At 44.8% G+C, this 19,049-nt stretch overlaps 4 protein-coding genes across 6 annotated transcripts; 2 read left to right on the top strand and 2 right to left on the bottom strand.

Moving 5' to 3' along the window:
• Positions 1–554: 554 nt before the first annotated feature.
• On the bottom strand, positions 555–2,944 carry LOC136351313 (uncharacterized). The gene is made up of 2 exons (XM_066303313.1): positions 1,325–2,944; positions 555–1,228 (listed from the first exon to the last, which is right to left on the bottom strand). Exon 1 carries the CDS (start codon positions 2,736–2,738, stop codon positions 1,626–1,628), a length of 1,113 nt encoding a protein of 370 aa, XP_066159410.1. The 5' UTR covers positions 2,739–2,944; the 3' UTR covers positions 555–1,228; positions 1,325–1,625.
• A 2,267-nt stretch (positions 2,945–5,211) lies between these two features.
• On the top strand, positions 5,212–10,081 carry LOC4345894 (uncharacterized). Of its 2 annotated transcripts, none has more exons than XM_015794788.3 (6): positions 5,212–5,859; positions 8,363–8,399; positions 8,690–8,926; positions 9,018–9,065; positions 9,156–9,643; positions 9,830–10,081. In XM_015794788.3, the coding sequence occupies exons 1-6, from the start codon at positions 5,516–5,518 to the stop codon at positions 9,918–9,920; spliced, it is 1,245 nt and encodes a 414-aa protein (XP_015650274.1). In that variant the 5' UTR covers positions 5,212–5,515; the 3' UTR covers positions 9,921–10,081. The 2 variants fall into 2 exon arrangements, with proteins under 2 accessions (XP_015650274.1, XP_066159577.1); XM_066303480.1 differs by having other exon boundaries at positions 5,257–5,859; positions 9,018–9,056.
• Positions 10,082–10,547: 466 nt separating this feature from the next.
• Positions 10,548–17,134, top strand: LOC4345893 (heat shock protein 90-5, chloroplastic). 2 transcript variants are annotated; one of them, XM_015794787.3, is made up of 20 exons: positions 10,548–10,897; positions 11,109–11,182; positions 11,320–11,445; positions 11,535–11,628; positions 11,750–11,833; positions 11,939–12,082; positions 12,188–12,304; positions 12,426–12,470; positions 12,555–12,632; positions 12,781–12,885; positions 12,967–13,107; positions 13,226–13,318; positions 13,431–13,508; positions 13,586–13,840; positions 13,928–14,030; positions 14,119–14,290; positions 14,363–14,468; positions 14,556–14,645; positions 14,730–14,936; positions 16,540–17,134. In XM_015794787.3, exons 1-19 carry the CDS (start codon positions 10,649–10,651, stop codon positions 14,931–14,933), a joined length of 2,358 nt encoding a protein of 785 aa, XP_015650273.1. In that variant the 5' UTR covers positions 10,548–10,648; the 3' UTR covers positions 14,934–14,936; positions 16,540–17,134. The 2 variants fall into 2 exon arrangements, with proteins under 2 accessions (XP_015650273.1, XP_015650272.1); XM_015794786.3 differs by lacking the exon at positions 16,540–17,134 and having other exon boundaries at positions 14,730–15,172.
• Positions 15,607–18,235, bottom strand: LOC4345892 (transcription factor BHLH094-like). Its single transcript, XM_015794790.3, has 7 exons — positions 17,770–18,235; positions 17,434–17,667; positions 17,215–17,280; positions 17,038–17,106; positions 16,864–16,941; positions 16,548–16,742; positions 15,607–16,216 (listed from the first exon to the last, which is right to left on the bottom strand). Exons 1-7 carry the CDS (start codon positions 18,109–18,111, stop codon positions 16,103–16,105), a joined length of 1,098 nt encoding a protein of 365 aa, XP_015650276.1. The 5' UTR covers positions 18,112–18,235; the 3' UTR covers positions 15,607–16,102.
• Positions 18,236–19,049: the final 814 nt, after the last annotated feature.

Raw genomic sequence — 19,049 nt, 5'->3', positions numbered from 1 at the left:
ATAAGACCACCAAACACGCTTCTAAGAGTGACATGATGAAGCCTTCAATTGAAGCCACCGATCAACACTAGACTCTTGGTGGGTGTACTCAAACGATCACTCTCAAGCACTACACTTGCAACAAAAGATCGTCTCCAATTAGCTATAGTTGCTCGTGGACTATTCCTCGAGTTTCTCTGGTTCAAGGGTACATGAGCAACTAGCTATTGTACCATAAAGGGGCAGAAAATCCGATCACAATCGGATTATTCGGCTGAGCATTGTCTGGATAACCTTGGTATGAAATTAATGTGTTGATTTAATATATGTGATGAACAATTTGTCAAAGGTAAGTGTTTATTGAAAATACAGTGAATAGTGTTTCTGTTGGTGAACTGTGCAGGTCGGCATTGGGTGGCCGGTCAAACCGGGTAGTACACGCCGGTAAGACTGAAGGTATCCAAGTGGTCTAAGATGCTACGTGGGACAAAACCGGCTGGGGAATTGATTTGCAGTGGTTCTGGGAGTTGTATGATGGGTTATATCGGTTGATAGATGCGACTCAACCAGGGATATGACTTGAGGGAGGTAAAATAGACTTATCCACTTGGTTTTTGACCTAGGCCCAACTGCTCTGCAAAGTTAAAGTACAGAGGCCCAAAGTCGAGGATATTGGACATGGCCTGTCTGAATTCGGAAAAAGTACACCGAAGGTCCCTCAACTTGTCATCGAGTTACGAAATCGTCCCCCAACCAAACCGGATATACGTCATCTCTCAACTTACAAAACCGTTCACTTTGGTTTTGACTCCGATTTTGTCCGACGTGGCGCCTAAGTCAGCGTGGGACCCACGTAGGCCCCACACGTCAGCCTCCTCTCTCTCCCCCCTTCTCTCTCTCTTCTCTCTGGGGCTCTGGCCTCTGGGCAGACCAACCGCCGAGTGGGGAAGAGACGACGAGGCGAGGCGGGAGAGGAGGTCCGGCGGCCGGCGACGCGGCGGCGGCGGCGGCGGTGACGTGGGAGCAGGGAGCAAGGCGTCGCCGCCTGGGGAGGAGGGGGGCAAAGCGGCGGCGATGCGTCGTTCATGCCGTTGAGCAGCTTCTTGGCGGCCGCGTTGAACTCCACGGCGTATTCGTTCACGTGGTCCAGGCACTTGCCGTTGCCGGAGTGGATGCGCTGCGACGGGATGCAGCCCAGCGGCGGCAGCGAGTTGAACACCACCTTCCTCGCGCCCAACCCGTACAGCCTCTGCAAAAGCGAACAATTTAACCACCGCCATGGACGATATATCAGGCCTCGTCTTTACTGGTCATTTTCACAGGGGAGATTAGTGTGTGTTCTTGCCTTTAGTTGCCGGTCCAGAGTGGTGATGAGGAGGCGGAGAACGTGTCGTGCGTGTACGTCTGGCCGTCCGCCATGAACGGCTGCAAGAAGTTCTTGATGTAGTCGTTGCTTCCTTCAGAAACAAATCCAGCTAACTATCTGATCAAATGGGGTCAAAACTATCTGATCAGCTGCGCGGGCGGGCAGACGACGGCTTCGAGGTCGACGAGGCCGTCGAGCAGCGAGCAGCAGGGCTCATACGGCGCCACCGCGCCGACCTTGGCCTTAACGAGGCCGAGCACGTTGGCGCACACGCGCAGCTTCAGCGCGTCGCGTGGAACGACGACGACCCGGTGCTAGGCGTCGGCGTCGGCGTCGGCCTCGACGCCGGCGGGCAGTCGGAGTCGCAGGCGCTCGCCGCCACGGTGGGGCGACGGTGGGCATGACGGTGGGGGGCCTGTGCCTGCCGAACTCGCGGCCCTGCAGCGACCGCAAGGCGTTCGTCTTCTGGGACACGTACCACAACTCCGACGCCGCCAATCGGGTCATCACCGACCTCCTCTGGGACGGCCTGCCGAGCGCCGGGAGCAGGGGCGCTGCCACCACCTCCGACGCCGCCAACCGCGCCGTCGTCCCACTCCGCCTGGGTCGAGGAGCGTGACCCCGGCGTCGAGGTGCGCGGCGACGGGGGCTGCGTCCTCCTCACCAGCCGAGGCGGTGCGGACTGGAGGCACGCTGGTGAACCCGGCCATCTCCATGCGCGCCGCCCACTGCTGCAGCCGGGCGTGCCGCTCCCGCCGGTGCGCGCCATCCCGGAGTAGGACGCCCTTGTTCTCTTCGCCCACCATGACGCGCTCCACCTGCGCGCGCTCGTCGGGCGGCCGCGGCGTCGAGGCTGTCGAACACGGCGGCGTAGTTCTGGTGCGGTGGCGGCTCCTTCCCCAGCGCCGATGGCGGCCGGTTGAACAGGTGCCCCTTGGGCCGCCCTGCCGACGACCACGGCCTCGATCCAGCCCGACCTCGACGACATTGCCAAGGTCGCCCTCCACTCCGACGCCCTCGACACCGTCAAGTCCGATGGCATGGCGCTGTTGTTCGAGTCGCTGGCCGCCACGGGCGTGCTGGAGCCGGACGACGCGCTGCTCACCGAGATGCGCGTGCGAATCGATGAGGAGGTCCTCCAAGCTGTCGTCGTCCCCCAGGCCGGTGAACCTCGCAGAGCCCCTTCTCCGGTGTCGCCGCGCCACCGCACCGCCCGTCGCCGGCCGCCGACGCCCTCGTCCTCTCCCACCCCGCCCCGCCGAAGGCAGCAGCCCGCCGAGTCGCCGACGTCCTCTCCAGCTGCCTGCCCAAACGAGAAGAGAGAGAGAGAGGGGAGAGAAAGGGAGAGAAGGGGAGAGGGTGATGACGTGGCCAGCTGACATGTGGGGCCCATGTGGGTTCCATGCTGATTCAGCCGTCACGTCGGATAAAACCGGATTGAAAACCACCGAGGGACCTCGGGTGACCGTTTTATATAGTTGAGGGACCCCGTATATCTAGTTTTGCGGTTCAAGAATGTTTTTATATCTCGATGATAAGTTGAGGGACCTTGGGTGTACTTTTTCCGTCTGAATTCTGACATCGTTCTGGGCCTCTGCTGATGGAAGTGCCAGTGTACTCTTGAATCTTGTTGATTCATGGTCCTCCCCCCCCCCCCCCCCCCCCCCTAGATTTTCCGCAATCTTATTTTGATTTTAAAAGTTTATATTTGTAAATTTCAATAAATAATTAGTCAAAGTATAATTACATGTAGTGTGTACAGTCTATGTCAACGGATTCATATTTTGAAGTGTTTTGACGAAAAGTTGATTTATACAGCTATTATTTTTAAAGAAACTAACAGCTAAAATTAATCTTAAAGATTTGTACTAAAATAAGATATGCCTTATATAAGTCAACAGACATCGTCCTATATTCATTTTAAATTATTAAATATACAACGTTGTTGTCTTTTAGACATGACGTCAGACTATTTCTATTTGTCAAAAAGACTATGCGAGCAAGATTTATTTTGTTGTGATTTGTTTTATCACTAAAAATACTTTAACTATGGTTTATATTTTCTCTAACATCTAGTAAGATGAATGGATAGATATCATTTCAAAAGTTAATAATGCTATACATTTAAAGGGTGTGTTTAGTTCACGTTAAAATTAGAAGTTTGGTTGAAATTGGAACGATGTGATGGAAAGTTGAAAGTTTATGTGTGTAGGAAAATTTTGATGTGATGAAAAAGTTGAAAGTTTGAAGAAAAAATTTAGAACTGAACAAGGCCAAAAACGGAGTGAGCAAGTCACAATTGACAGTTTGAGAACAAAAAAAAGGAGTGTCACAGCTGGCCCGGACAAGAAATGCCAGGGAAGTGCAGCTCGGGCTCCGGTGATGATGATTGACTTCCAAACAGCAGGCATACTTGTCTTGCAACTTTCGTTCTGAATTTCTGACAGCCAGAACCAAAAGAGAGTAGTAACAGCAAGCGTGCGCATTTGATTTGATCATCTTTTCACCTCTCCAGCCTTTGTGTACTCGACCAACTGGGAGAATGGAATCCTCATCAGGTCATCATTACCAGACACTACAACTGAAGATTAATGGAGGTAGATTACAGGAAGGAAAGCAGTGCATATATGACTCACTAGTTCAGACAGAAGTACCAAATCAAATGCATTTGTTCAGATGGTTTAGATGCATTTGATTTTTTTTCACTGGCTTTTACACATTCGACCTGGCTCAGGCACCAGGAATGAAAAGGAAAAACAATCGAGTATACGCAGCATCAAAAGAGACACCCAACTTTCCCCGTTTTAAGCATTGCAGAGCTTAGTTGCATCCAAAGCAGAGCTAGAAAGGCTAATGATCTTTGTTTTTTTCTCTTGTGGGGAGGAAAAAGGCTAATGATATCAATGCCATTTTGTTAGTTTAATCTGCCACGATTGCTGTGTTCCATTCGAACCAGCCTTTTCTAATACTAACAATTCCATCCACTCAGATGAATCTCAACTTGTAGTACATGGCGATTAGCAAGTCATGTTGCTGTGATAAAAATGGATGAAATTTTCTTGGCATGCTGCAGAATTGTGCATTTCTTTTGATGAAAAAAGGCATGTAGGTATGGGTTTGCAAGGGTGAGCTGGGGTGCAGGAAGAAGAGACAGTGGCAGGCAGATCAGAGCTACTGCCAACCAATTCTTCAATTCAATGTCACCTTCAGAGCTTACACTGGGTCTGGTCCTCAGCAGCAGGAGCTGCAGAAATCATGAAAAGCCAGTTTGCATGGACCATGCCTTTTCATATGGCATATACTAATAGCTTTTCCATAATTATTGAAAATTTTCAGTTAATGACTCGTCCTGCGAAAAAAATGAGCACATTTCTTGCCTGCTAATAATTCAGGTGCAATGCAAAACAAAACATACTCATAATTATGTAGGACATACTTACAATCCACAACCTCCAAATGCAGAGACCCTCTTGATGAACAGATTGATGCAACAACAACTATGCTACTACAAAGTTTTTTTTTAAAAAATCTTTACTACAAAGTTGATTGTCAACTGTGGATCAAACAATACAGTTCATTGACAAAAAATATTAAACAGAGAATAGCAACTGTTTTAGCATTAGTCGCACATCATTTTTGAATTTCTAATTAAATGCAGATATGCACTCCTAGCAACAACACCGTGAGAGAGAAAATCTTGTGCCGTGTCACAATCACTAGGGTTTTCCCCCATTTTTAGCAGTGAGCATAATTACAATCATAATCCATAATCTTAGGATATCAAGACCCGGATCAAAGGAAAGAAAAATGCGAGTGCTACATGTAAAGCCGGGACCTCACGTGCGCCCTTGCCGGCGGTCACGTGACATCGTTTCCTTTAATTCTCCCGGCAACTCCTCCGCTGATTCCCCGCCCGTTCTTTATCCCCCTCGCCCTCCGATAAACCCCTGAACTTTCCAATTATTACATTTAGGTCCCTACATAAGTTTGGTAATTACAAATAGCCCCTTTAGGGAGGAGACCTTGGCCGTGGAGGTTTCCATAAAAGCCCTCCAAATAGTTCCGGCTTTGCACGGACACGTCCCTCCCTCTCCCCCAGCCTCCGCCGCCGCTCGCCGGCCGGAGGAACCCTCTGATGCCGCTGCCGCCGGTGTCGTGAGGTGGTAGGATATGGGCGGGGTGACGTCCTCGGTGGCCGCGAAGTTCGCGTTTTTCCCGCCCGACCCGCCGGCGTACGGCGTGGCCGACGAGGAGGAGCCGCCACCGCCGGGGTCGGCTGCTCCGGCGGCGGCGGCGACGGCGAGGAGGGTGTCTCTGACGGGGGTCCCGTGGAGGGAAGGTGTGGAGGCGAGGCGGGTGCGGACGCGGCGGGGCACGGAGATCATCGCCGTGTACGTGCGGTGCCCCAAGGCGAGGCTCACCGTGCTCTACTCCCACGGCAACGCCGCCGACATCGGGAAGATGTACGAGCTCTTCGTCGAGTTCAGCGCCCGCCTCCATGTAAACCTCATGGGGTAAGTGTTCGTCAGTTCGTGTGATTATTTGTTTTGGTAGTTTAACTTTCACTGCTTAGGGGAGTAAACGTTGCTGCTTTGGTGGATGATGAATTGATGATTGATGGCTTTGCTTGAATAGCCGGGCCTTGGTTTGATCCGGGTCAATTGTTTTGCCTTCCGTTGGTGTCTTGATGAACTTGCTGCCTTGCTGGAGGGGACCAGTATATATTCATCGTTTAATTGGCTAGCTCGATTTTCATCTCTGTCTATTTGTTTGAGACCAGTTTATATTCGTCGTTAATGAAGTCCTGTGATCTTTTGAATATGTCTTGTTCTAATGCTTAGAATGTCCTGAATTTAGCTGTAGTACACAGAGCACTGTTCATAGTATTGCAGTTTTGGCTTTCAACTAGATTTCTACAATTTGGAATCTGGTAGCACTTCCTCCGTCAATTGATTGTCCTGTCGAGTATGCGTTGTCAAGGATTGATTTCCACCTGATCATTGGGATTGAGCATTGATTAGTGGTTGGCATCTGTTCTATTTGATCTGAAATTTCAGTGGGCTCAGTTCATAGAGTTTATATTGATCAGTGTATTGTGTTCACATGTACTCAAATTCTTTGGATTTGTAAACTACTCGCTCTTTTGGTTTTGCTATTTCGTGACACATGATTAAACAGCTAAATTAGTCTTACAGAGTTACAGTTATTGAGGGCTGTACAAACAGTTTCCTCGTTGACATTGGGGCTACCCTCCTGTACCCAAAAAGAAAAAAAGAACTGGTCGATTGCGCATGAACCTGGTAATAACTAGTTGTAGGTCCTCATTACACACTGTGATAGGTACATCAGAGGAATTTTCATACTGGAAAGTGGGTTGGGATGAGAGCAAGTGTGCCCAAAAAAAGACGTCAGAACAATGAAGTCACTAGTGGGCTTGTCTACAAAGGGGGAGTATTAGAGTTATTTTTTTTTAGAAAATGGAAATGGGTTACATCTCCGGCCTCTGCCCGTAGGCACATAGCCAAAAAGTTCAGAAATGAACAGAAAAGAGCTTAAAAAAGGCAAGATGGTACAAACCCCCAACTTCTACCGATAATATGATCTACTAAAATAATATTTTTTAAAATCACGTAGATTCTATCACGAAATTCTGTAGGTACTACGCCATCCAAACTGGAGTAAAAGTTCCTTAGCTACCAATTCCAAACGTGTAGCACCATTGCGTATAGTATCATGTTTGTTCCTGTGAAAGCATCATACATCAAGAGTGAAGCCAATTGAAACACATGAAGATAACCTGCATGATGTTAGGCATTTTTTTATAGTTAAAAACTATATCATTACGGCAACGCCAAATTGACCAACATAGAGCACTAGCTCCAAATAAAATCATTTTTTTGTGGGTCTAGGCACTCCCCTTAGCCAGTTACCAAAAATATCTTTTGCATTGTGGGGAGGGGGGATATTGAAGGCAAAGAAGACACATCGCCAAGCAAAACGTGCAACATGGCAATCAAAGAAAAGATGTTGGATGGTCTCTTGTGTATTACAAAAACAACATAGCTTGTTTCCCCTCCATTTTCTCTTTATGAGGTTATCTTTCGTCAAGATTACTTTTTTTTTTTGAAGAAACCACATAAATACTTTGATTTTTAGTGATACCTTTACCTCCCATAAGATCCTCTTATGGATTCTTACATTGAAATTGATGATCGCGTTATACATGGATTTGACATTTTGTATTAGAGTCATAATAGTGGTTTTCCATCCCCTCCTTTTTTTCCCCCATTTTTCCTTTTGTTGTTTTTTCCCCAGCTCGACCGATTTTTGTATCTACAACCTTCGATCTTGATACAATGATAAGCAATACGCGTATTCGCAAAAAAAAAAAAAAGCTTGAAAAATGCACAGGTATAGCTTTTTCCTGATCTCACATTCATCAAGAAGGCCATGTTTTCCCTGATCCCACAGACCCACACTCGGCAGGAGAGCCAAGTACTTAGCTTTCCAGGTTGCCTACCTCAATTAATTGGCGTCTGGATTCTTCATGTAAAGCAAATGGTCCAATGGAGCTGGTGCGCTTCCTGCAATAGCCATCGTGTTTGAGATGTTTTTGTCCGATTATTGATCACAAAAATCATTCCATGTTTCATTTTCAATGATGTTCAGAACTAACTGTTGCTGATAAACAACGCAAAAGATTCTTAGTCAATTTTGTTGTATCCTGTCCTGTAGACTTTCATTTTCTGGACTTTGTGACGTTTTTTTTTATAACAGAGACATCTTTGTCAATGTGGAGGATTTCAATTATGCTAGATAGGCTATTCGCATTCACCTTGGTGCATCTATTTTTAACTGTTTTAAGGATAAATTCCTCATATCCTACTAAAATTTTACCCGTTACCTTATTTGCCACTTCATCGTAGCAAATGAGGAATTGGTGTGAATTAATGGTTGTATTTATGTACTTAGCTCCTCATTTTCCTGCATTTGGAATAATTTCCTCAATCTTTGCAGGTATGATTATTCTGGTTATGGACGGTCATCAGGCAAGGTTAACAATGCTCTCTATTCTTTCCTGAAATTAACGCTCTTATCTTTGCCTATATAGGAGTGCAATAAACCTAACATTACTTTCGGAATGTTTTATTAGCTGATGAATTGGAAACACTTGAGGCCTTCTATTTTCTTTTTACAAGACACCGCAAAACTGAACCCCACTTGATTGTTTTCAGTTCCACAATTCCTCTTTTCAGTGAGCTTATTCCAATAATTGAGTTAAAGACTAAATTGGAAATTGAAAGCCCTATTGAATCAAATCATTCTGTTTCCTTCCATTCTCAGGCAAGTGAAGCTAATACCTTCGCTGACATAGAGGCTGCATACAAATGCCTTGTGGAGGTATATGGCACCAGGGAAGAAGACATTATCCTGTACGGTCAGTCTGTCGGTAGCGGTCCGACTGTCGATTTAGCTGCTCAGTTACATCGTATAAGAGCAGTAGTTCTGCACAGCCCCATATTGTCTGGCCTGCGTGTCATGTATTCTGTGAAGAAAACATACTGGTTTGACATATACAAGGTTTGCCTCACTGACGACTGAACTATCAAGAGATACTAAAATTAATTCCCATGCATTGTCCATGCTAACCGAACACCTGTTTTCTTTGCAGAACATTGAGAAAATGCCCCTTGTTAAATCTCCCGTTTTGGTAATTCATGTAAGCCTGAATATATATGCATCTCTGTGCATTTCTCATGTACAACTTTATGTAATTTAACTTAATATATCCTTTTCACTTGTTTTTCAGGGCACAAATGATGATATTGTCGATTGTTCCCATGGGAAGCAGCTATGGGAGCTGTGCCAAAATAAGTATGAACCTCTATGGATCGAGGGAGGAGACCACTGTAACCTGCAGACCTTCCCAGTGTACATAAGGCATCTGAAGAAGTTCATATCGACGATCGAAAATATGCCTTTGGAGAAAGAATCATCATCAACCGAGAATGAGAAGCTGCTAGCCGAAACCGAAACGGCTTCCGATGGTTCTGCTCTCTCTGACGCTCCATGGACGACCTCACAGAGGCTAGAGCCACCGAGGAAGAGCACGAGGCATGAGCTGCCGCCTCGATTGAGCAATGATCGTGTCGATAAACGAAGGCGAAGCACGGGCCGCAGAGAGAAGCCAAGATCCATCGTGGAGAAGAAAGAAAAATCAAGGAGAAGTGTTGACACATTTGACAGGACGAGGGATGAACACGATCAGCCAGATAAACCAAGAAAAAGCATCGACAGGTTGGTTCTCTGAACAATTCTTCACTTCCACCATCATCATACAGAGTTGCAGTAATCATGTTACCTAAGTCATTTTTCCTAGTGAAGAAACTTTGGATGATAAATGATATTGCCGCAGATTTGTTGTGATTAAAAAGATGATAAATACTCTTGCCACAAACTGACATTGGTGTAAATTTTTGACAGGCTCGGAGAGATGATCAGATCGATGGGGCTCTGCAATGTTGATTGCTTCAAAGAGCCTCCTCGAAGCATCGAGACTAGCCGAGATCGGTGATCGATTCAGAGAGTGGCGTTGTGGCTGTAGCTAGTCTTCTCTCCCATGTTAGATGTCAACATTGGTCTGTGTGGTGTGTGCTCCGGATGATGATCAAAATCATAAACCATCTATGAACAGTAAAGAGAAATATAGCACGTCATTTTTTTGTTTTTTTTTTACTGCTGCCTCTCAATTTGAGTCCCTGTTAAATTCTTTTGTATTGCATTGCATTATTGTGTATGCCTCTCTGGTTTGATGGATTTCACACAAGTTTGACACGATTTCATCAGTTCCAAATATATGAATTTGACGTGAAGTAGTTCAAACTTCAAAATTTCAAATGGCCCCAAAGTCCTAAATGGGCCTTGAAATTAATAAGCCCAAACCCAAGCCCAAGCAGCGAGTTGGCCCATGAAAGTACTCTCACTGACAGGTGGCCCCACACTCTGCGGAGGAACCGAGGAAATGAGAACCAACCTCTCCTCGATCTCAATCCAGCCGTCCGATCCGCGGATCGAACGGTCAGAACGACCCAACCCCACACTCAAGCGCGACACTGCACTGCAGCGGCGGCTCGCTTCGACCGCTTCTAGAAGCTTCCCCCGTCGCCTCATCTCTTCCTCCTCCTCCTCTCCTCCTAAACCCGCAACAAAAAACCCTAGCAACTCCTCCACCCTTATCCTCTCCGCCTCGCCTCGGCTCGCCGCCGTGCAGCCGCCGCCGCGCTCTACTACTAGAGGTCTCACATGGCGCCTTCGCTGAGCAGGAGCCTGGGGGCGTCGTCGGTGGCGGCGCTGCGGCCGTGCGCGGGGAGGGTTAGGGCGCCGGGGGCGGGCGCGGCGCGGGGGAGCGGGTCGGCGAGGTGCGGGAGAGGGGTGAGGTGGGAGGCGGGGAGCGGGAGCAGGGGGAGACTGGTGCGGGTGAGGTGCGACGCCGCCGTCGCGGAGAAGGCCGAGGAGACGGCGGAGGAGGAGAAGTTCGAGTACCAGGCGGAGGTGAGTGACGACGGGTCGGGATGGCTTCGGGGTTGGATGGAAATAGTTTCTTCGCTGTTTGATTATGCTAGCATTTCACTAGAGTTACAGTAATGGAATGTTGTTATTATGAATTTATGATTCATCATTTTTCATCGTGAATTCGACATGTGGTGTGATGGACTTGTATAGCCCAATATAGTAACTGTTTAATCCCTTTTGTGCTGTGTAGGTTAGCCGCCTAATGGATTTGATTGTCCATAGCCTTTACAGCCACAAGGAAGTATTTCTTCGGGAGCTTGTGAGGTCAGTAGTAACTCTCGCCAAATGTAGTGTTTCATCAATAATAACATAGCCAAACGATAGTTCCATTTAAAAGCCTTTTAAAATTTGATCCCATGGCTCATCACTTTATGTGCTAACTATCGGGTGGGTGTTCTCAGTAATGCGAGTGACGCATTGGATAAGCTGAGGTTTCTTGGTGTGACTGATTCTTCTCTCCTTGCTGATGGCGGCGAGTTGGAGATAAGGATTAAACCAGACCCTGATGCAGGAACCATAACTATTACGTAAGTTATTCTCTAATAGTTGTGCTTTGTCGACTCGAACTGTTTAGTGCAGGTAGTTTACTAGTACAATCTTGTTATTGTTCTTATAGTGATACTGGCATTGGAATGACCAAAGATGAACTTAAGGATTGCCTTGGTACTATTGCTCAGAGTGGCACCTCAAAATTTTTGAAGGCTCTAAAGGTAGAGCATTGTTCCTTCCCTTTCTACTTTCTGAATATTTGTACCAATGTCTAGGCAATGTGTACTACCTGTGTGTTTGCTTCGTTGTTTCATTCCTAATACCAAATCAATCACAATCCAGGAGAATAAAGACCTTGGAGCCGATAATGGTCTGATTGGCCAGTTTGGGGTTGGGTTTTACTCAGCTTTTCTTGTAGCGGAAAAGGTATGAGACATTTTTTGGATGCTATCCTTGTAAAATATATTTCATGGAATATGTTTCTTTTTATTTTTTCATTGATCTTTTTCCCCCTAAATTATGTGTTTGCAGGTTGTGGTCTCCACTAAGAGCCCCAAATCAGATAAGCAATATGTATGGGAAGGTGTAGCTGACAGTAGCTCTTATGTCATCAAGGAAGAGACTGATCCTGAAAAAATGCTTACACGTGGCACTCAGATTACTCTCGTTTTAAGGGTGAGTTTGGTCTTTTCTATTTGTCGAAATGAATACCTTTTTATAACTAAAATCTCACATCTTCGTCACAAAAAAATGGAAACCTCATATTCTGTAACTATGCAGCCTGATGATAAGTTTGAGTTTGCTGATCCTGGAAGGATTCAAGGCCTAGTTAAGAACTACTCTCAGTTTGTGTCTTTCCCCATATACACATGGCAGGAAAAATCCAGAACTGTCGAGGTAAGGCCTTGGTGGTTTTTTCTTGCTAATTCTCTTAACATGCATCTTACAAGTTCTTTAGAGCTACTATTCTTGATTCCTTTCAGATTTCTTTCACTGATGTGACCTCCTTGCTTGACAGGTTGAAGAGGATGAAGAGGCAAAAGAAGGTGAAGAGGCGAAAGAGGTTAGTTATCTTGGATGATCTGCTTCTAATTTCTTATCCTTATATTGACTTTGTTCTTTGAAACTGATTCGCATCCACCTATAGGGTGAACAAAAGAAAAAGAAGACAATTACTGAGAAATACTGGGATTGGGAGCTAGCCAATGAAACAAAGCCTATATGGGTAATTTTATCTTTGTTACTTCCATTGCACACAATTTGCAGTCTTTGAACCTTACCTATTTGGTATTCTATCTCCCAAAAAAAATGCATGTGAGGTGCTATCCACTGTTTAAGGAAGCAGATAGTTGAATCATATTCTCTGTGTGCAGATGAGAAGTCCAAAGGAAATTGAGAAAACAGAATACAATGAATTTTATAAGAAGGCATTCAATGAGTTCTTAGATCCTCTGGCCTACACTCACTTCACAACAGAGGTACATGAATTTGTCAAACATCACTTCACTTAACTTAAGTGCATGGAATATTGTTTATGACATGATATTTTCTGCTACCAGGGTGAGGTGGAATTTAGGAGTGTCCTTTACATTCCAGGAATGGCTCCGCTTAGTAATGAGGAGATAATGAATCCAAAAACTAAGAATATCCGGTTATATGTCAAAAGAGTATTTATCTCTGATGACTTCGATGGTGAACTGGTATATTATCTCTCAGTCCACAAGATAGTTGCTTGTGAATATGCATTTGTGTTGTCCTTCCTTGATTGTCTATTTGATTAATAGAACAAATTTCTGAGTTTAGCATTGCATTTTGCAGTTCCCCAGATACTTGAGCTTTGTAAAAGGTGTAGTTGATTCAAATGACCTTCCCCTCAATGTTTCTCGTGAGATTCTTCAGGAGAGTCGAATAGTAAGTTAATAAGAAATGCATGCCAGCTCTTATATTTCAAATTACATACAAGGAAAGTTATCATTGTTGATCTTCCTATGGGCATTTCGAGATAATTTATGTTGTTTATTAGGTAAGAATTATGCGAAAGAGACTTGTTAGGAAGACATTTGATATGATTGAGGAGATTTCTGAAAAGGATGACAAGGAGGTAAAAACTCGTAGCTACCCTGTCCCCTGAGTTTTTATGTTTGAATACGTGTTGAAGCCTTGTCATATGTACTGCAGGATTACAAGAAGTTCTGGGAGAGCTTTGGCAAGTTCATCAAACTTGGTTGCATTGAGGACACCGGAAATCACAAGCGTCTTGCACCTCTGCTGCGTTTCCACACTTCTAAAAATGAGGGAGATTTGATAAGTCTTGATCAATATGTAGAAAACATGCCAGAGAACCAAAAAGCAATCTATTACATTGCTACAGATAGTCTCCAGAGTGCAAAGACTGCTCCTTTCCTAGAAAAGTTGGTTCAGAAAGACATTGAAGTATGAACACAACATAATACCGATGAGACAAGAACTGTCATTCTTGCTTCCACTTAACTCATGTTGCTGTTTTTTTTCCCTCTTTAGGTTCTCTACCTCATTGAGCCAATAGATGAGGTTGCCATTCAGAATTTGCAGACCTATAAAGAGAAGAAGTTTGTTGATATCAGCAAAGAGGACCTGGAGTTGGGTGAGGACTGAGGAAGTGTTTGAAATTTGCTCTGGATACAGTTTTTCATGGCTATCTGCATCACTCTAATATATATTTGTTTGCACAGGTGATGAAGATGAGGACAATAAGGAAAGCAAACAGGAATACACTCTTCTGTGTGACTGGGTAAAACAGCAGCTTGGTGACAAGGTAGCAAAGGTTCAAATATCAAAGCGCCTCAGTTTGTCACCATGTGTTCTTGTATCTGGCAAGTTTGGTTGGTCTGCCAACATGGAAAGGTATTTCCTGTACGATTAAATCATTGTGTTGTACTATGCTTGATTTCTAACGCATATTTTTCAACAATTCAGACTCATGAAAGCACAAACACTTGGGGACACATCAAGCTTGGAGTTCATGAGGGGTAGAAGGATTTTCGAAATTAACCCTGACCACCCTATTGTCAAGGACTTGAATGTAAGATTTGTTGCTTATCATCAGTAATTGATGTACCCATTTCTACATAAGCAATAATTAACATGAATGAGAAACAATTGTTGGCAGGCTGCCTGCAAAAATGAGCCTGAAAGTACAGAAGCTAAGAGGGCTGTTGAGCTGTTGTATGAGACTGCTCTGATCTCCAGTGGATATACTGTAAGCAAAACACACTCATTATATTTCATTTCTTGGTCATCATGAACCTTACCATTTGACTGTTTGTTTACTTGGAATGTCCAGCCTGACAGTCCTGCGGAGTTGGGTGGTAAGATCTATGAGATGATGACAATTGCCCTTGGCGGGAGATGGGGGAGGTCAGACACCGAGACTGAAGCAGCAACCACTGGTGATGCCAGCACAGAGACAGGCTCATCTGAAGCCACGGTGACGGAGGTGATTGAGCCTTCTGAAGTGAGGCCTGAGAGTGACCCATGGAGGGATTAATAAGTGAGTTCTCTTGGGCATCCTTTGTTAGAACTTCAGAAATAGTTGCTATGGGATATAATCATGGTTTAAAAACATGATTTTGTCATAGATATTACTTGGGTTGTTACCCAGCATTTTTGTAGGTGCAGTAGAGTCTGTAGACTCATTGGCCACCTCTATCTATTGGAGGGGGTGGTCTTATCAATAAAACATGAAAAATAATCAGTACAATACAAATGTCCCTTTGTTGTTTTCTATATTTATGCAGTTTTTACTATCAATTTACATTGTGGAGATCAATGCTTAAGCCTAATATTCTTGCGCTACACATTTTGAAGAAGCATTTTGTCTAGTAAGAAAAGAATATCAAAATGCAAGATAAACAAATGATGCATTCTTACTGTCTCAAAATTTCAACTGTTGACCTATTTAGGCATCATCGTTATGATAGAATCTGTATGTTATTACTCTCAGCTGTTGCGATTTAAGTTGGCGAGATAAACCCAATATCCAAATGGTCAATGGAGCTCACAGGATGTTTAGCATAAATCAAAATTTGATTTTTAGGACTGCCTAAGATTATCTATTGTGATCATGTCCCATAAAATCTCACAGCCAAAGGACCACCAGAACAGAAAACAAACTCTGAAAGGAAGGTATACTCAATATGAAAAAAAAAGGGGCAATTGCGAAAAAAAAATGATGCATAAGCATTAAATTTCATGCTGAACAGTTGTATTTCAGTGTTTCTATCAAACATTGCTTTTCGCTGCTACTTGGAAGGAGCCACAAAAAACAAGATATGCATCCCAATGCGATTCAATTGCTCGCATCAAATATTTGGACATCCATTTTTTGTCACATGCACAGATATATTTTCTTCAGTTCTTTTTTTCCGTCCTATGTCAGAGGAGTTTCTAGCTATCATGGATTGCAGTTCTAGCTGTCCAGTTCAGTGAAGCTTCAGTTCTGATATTTGATCACAGCTACACCCCATGTACTGAATCTATGGGAAACCTCTTCCCTTCCCATTGGAAGTCAGATTGCAGCTGGTCACTTGCTCAGGCAACTAGAATTGCAATTCTGAATTGCTCAGCAGCAGTAATTCCTATGCACATGCTGTTTGTGCTTGTCACTCCATCTGCTTTCTGATCAGAATAAACCTGCTTCATCCATGTTGCTGCAATTCACATGTGAAACCCATCTTGATCTTGCCTGATGCTTAGCTCTTCTGAACTCATGACCTGTGGATACGGCATTTGTGCGGTGTTACGGAATGATCCATCCAAAGTCTGATGCATCTGTTCAAGAATCAGAGAGCCCATCAGATGATCACGTTTGCAATGAGTGTAGAATGGTGAACAGTATGTGTTTGTCTTGCAAACTGCTACTGTACTACAACCTCCTTTCTAAAATATGCATTTTTTAGCTATGTATATCTCCTTATCCAGATTCCAGATACATAGCTAGAAATTGTTATATTTTGGGACAGAGAGAGTATATAATAATATGAAACTAGATGAAACTGAATGGTATTTGGCTGGCCTAGTTCTTTCTAATGGCTTAAACCTTCCTGTATAACTTAGCCGAAGTGATACTAACAAATAACAATGGCATGTATCAGATGCAAACCTGAGGCTCTCTGAATGCTCCCTTGTCATTTTGCTGCTGCTTCTGCATGAGGCTGGTGAACACATCTGGATTGATCATGCCATGGACACCTCCCTGAAGGATGCCCGGTCGTGATAATTGTAGCCCCGGCATCATCTCCGTGGAGAAGGAGAATCCCATGGGAGCAGAGGAAGGCTGCCCGGGAAAACGAAGAACCTGAAATCATCAAGAAATATGATGAACTTGTCGCACACATTTCTGAATTTCTGATTTCTCGCGAAGCAAACTGAAGAAGAAAAACAGAGAGGAGGAAGGGAAGATGGTTCAAGTTCCATACATCCTTGGAATTGTTGACAAGTGATTCAATGTCGAGATCGATTCTTGGGTTGACTGCCGAGAGCTTCATCGACAGAAACTGCAGAGATGGAAAGTGAAAACCGAATATCAGTGTTTGCGTTGTGCTTTGTCAGGTGAAATTGCAGTCATTCCCTGTGGATGATCATGTCAGTACCTCGACTTGTCTTTGCAGGGACTGAACATAGTTGATGATCTCGTCGAGCATCAACGCCTTCCCGGTGACCTAATCGAATCAAATTCAGAAACACAAATTACCATCCATTCTTATGAAATTCACATATGATTCAGAAACCTTCGCACTGTAGCTTCAGTTCTGGGTTAGAATGCTCACTTTGCTGCAGCCAGGGACAAGGTCTTGCAGGAGCTTCATCCTCTCGCTGATCTTCTCCCTTCTCAGCTGCCAAGAAACATAACACCACAATCTTCAATTATTTGACTCATAGTTCAGGTGATCAGTTTGAAGAAATTTGTAAATATTACTGTTCTCTTCCCCCCAAAAAAAATATTTAAAAAAATTTGAAACTGTTCAAATTTTGTATGTAGGGTATACCCTCTCTGCTAAGCTGTGGTTGTTGGTTGCCTGCCCCTTCCGAGCTCTGACATGGCTGTACCCTTCCTTCTGCGCCTCGCCGGCGTCCTTGGCTCCCTTCCCTTTCGACTTGCCGCCGGCCGCCGCCGTCGCCGGCGGGCCGATCACTTCGCCGTTGACATCTTTGCTACACTCGGTCTCGTTCCCAGAATCGGCAAGCGCGTTCGATGCGTTCGCGTGATCCGTTCCAGCAATCTTGCAAATGCCGGTGCAAGCAATTGTGCAAACGATTCATCAAGCTTTTTATTAAGAATGTTTTGATCGATGCGATGAGACGGGGAGCAAGTGAGTGTGTACCTCGTCTGATCTCCTCTTCTTGGACTCCGACGAGCAGTCACCGGCCGGCTCGACGATGCCGCCGGAGTTGACCGGGAAACTGCCGAAGCCGCCGCGCACGGCTGCCGGTGGCAGCAAGAAGCCGGCGCCGCTCGCCGCCGTGGCAGCGCCGGTGCTCGGCGAGACCGTCGACGACCACGCGAGAGAATCCATCGCCGGCTGTTGCACCGGCGGCGGCGCCGCAGCGCACGAGCTGCCGCCGCTCATCTGGCCGCCATGCCATTGCCAAGCCATCGCCATGCCACCATGGACAGCCGAAGCGTTGCTCTCTACTCCAAACCCATTGCCGCCATTAGCATCCATCGCCTTGCTCCCTAACCAATCAAACAGAGAGACTCCAGGAGAGAGAGAGAGAGAGAGAGAGAGATGTTGTAAGTGTTCTTGATTTTATAGCCAGTTTGCTGCATCCAGCGACATGATTTTTACAGCCTAGGAGATCGAGGGTAGTTTTGAGTTTATTACTACCCCCTGCCTTTACCATTTCTTGGTAGCAAAGTACAGTAAAAAGTAGAAACAAACCCTTTAATCATGCTGTTTTAACCTTTGCTTTAGCTTGCTTACTCACTAATTACCCCTGCCATCTTCTCATCTGGGCAAGTGGCATCATCCTCACTCAAGTTTCTGACAATGCCAACTATCACAGGCTTTGTTTAATCTGATGCCTTTCTGAAGCCTTGCTGTAAATCAAGTACCATTCTCTCTCATCATCGTTTGACCACCACTGTCATGTCGGTACAGTTACTTTAGTACAGTTATTATTGGACACGAACAACTGTCTACACCTTCGTGATCAACATGATCACTCGTACTAGTTTTCTTCCAGTGACAGGTTCGTCGCAAAGAAGGGTGCGGGTCACTTCGCGGATAATCATTTTAGTCATTTTATTGAACGTTAACACGTACTCCCTCCATTAAAAAAATTCCAATCCTGAAGATGTATCTAAACATACATATAGTCTAGATACATCCTCTGAATTAAGTTTTTTTTGGCAGAGGAGTACGAGAAATTAAAACCTTATTCACTTATTGTCAAAATCAGCCATACCAAAATTTGTTAATACTGAATTTTGATACATTTTAGTATCATTAAATTTTGGTAGCATTGGTTTTATTTGGTTTGATGTCTTTGCAAAATTATGGTAGAGTTTTAAGAGATGAAGTTTCTAGAGCTGCCAAAATTTGATAATGTAGCAATGGTTGAAATGTGTTTAGTTTATTGTCCGATTGATAATGTAAAAATT

The sequence above is a fragment of the Oryza sativa genome, chromosome 8, assembly GCF_034140825.1.
Source record: "Oryza sativa Japonica Group chromosome 8, ASM3414082v1".
Taxonomy (NCBI): domain Eukaryota; kingdom Viridiplantae; phylum Streptophyta; class Magnoliopsida; order Poales; family Poaceae; genus Oryza; species Oryza sativa.
This window is presented reverse-complemented; position numbering and strand designations above follow the sequence as displayed.

Excerpts from the sequence above, each read along its gene's own strand:
- LOC4345894 (XM_015794788.3), top strand. The coding sequence starts at position 5,516 with ATGGGCGGGGTGACGTCCTCGGTGGCCGCGAAGTTCGCGTTTTTCCCG. Across the intron at positions 5,860-8,362 it reads CTCCATGTAAACCTCATGGG|GTATGATTATTCTGGTTATG; the intron begins GTAAGTGTTCGT and ends CAATCTTTGCAG. Across the intron at positions 8,927-9,017 it reads ACTGGTTTGACATATACAAG|AACATTGAGAAAATGCCCCT; the intron begins GTTTGCCTCACT and ends TTTTCTTTGCAG.
- LOC136351313 (XM_066303313.1), bottom strand. The coding sequence starts at position 2,738 with ATGGGCCCCACATGTCAGCTGGCCACGTCATCACCCTCTCCCCTTCTC.
- LOC4345893 (XM_015794787.3), top strand. The coding sequence starts at position 10,649 with ATGGCGCCTTCGCTGAGCAGGAGCCTGGGGGCGTCGTCGGTGGCGGCG. Across the intron at positions 11,446-11,534 it reads GCAGGAACCATAACTATTAC|TGATACTGGCATTGGAATGA; the intron begins GTAAGTTATTCT and ends TTGTTCTTATAG. Across the intron at positions 12,083-12,187 it reads AGATTACTCTCGTTTTAAGG|CCTGATGATAAGTTTGAGTT; the intron begins GTGAGTTTGGTC and ends GTAACTATGCAG.
- LOC4345892 (XM_015794790.3), bottom strand. The coding sequence starts at position 18,111 with ATGGATGCTAATGGCGGCAATGGGTTTGGAGTAGAGAGCAACGCTTCG. Across the intron at positions 16,743-16,863 it reads TTGTCAACAATTCCAAGGAT|GTTCTTCGTTTTCCCGGGCA; the intron begins GTATGGAACTTG and ends TGATGATTTCAG. Across the intron at positions 16,217-16,547 it reads GAGCATTCAGAGAGCCTCAG|ATGCATCAGACTTTGGATGG; the intron begins GTTTGCATCTGA and ends ATTCTTGAACAG.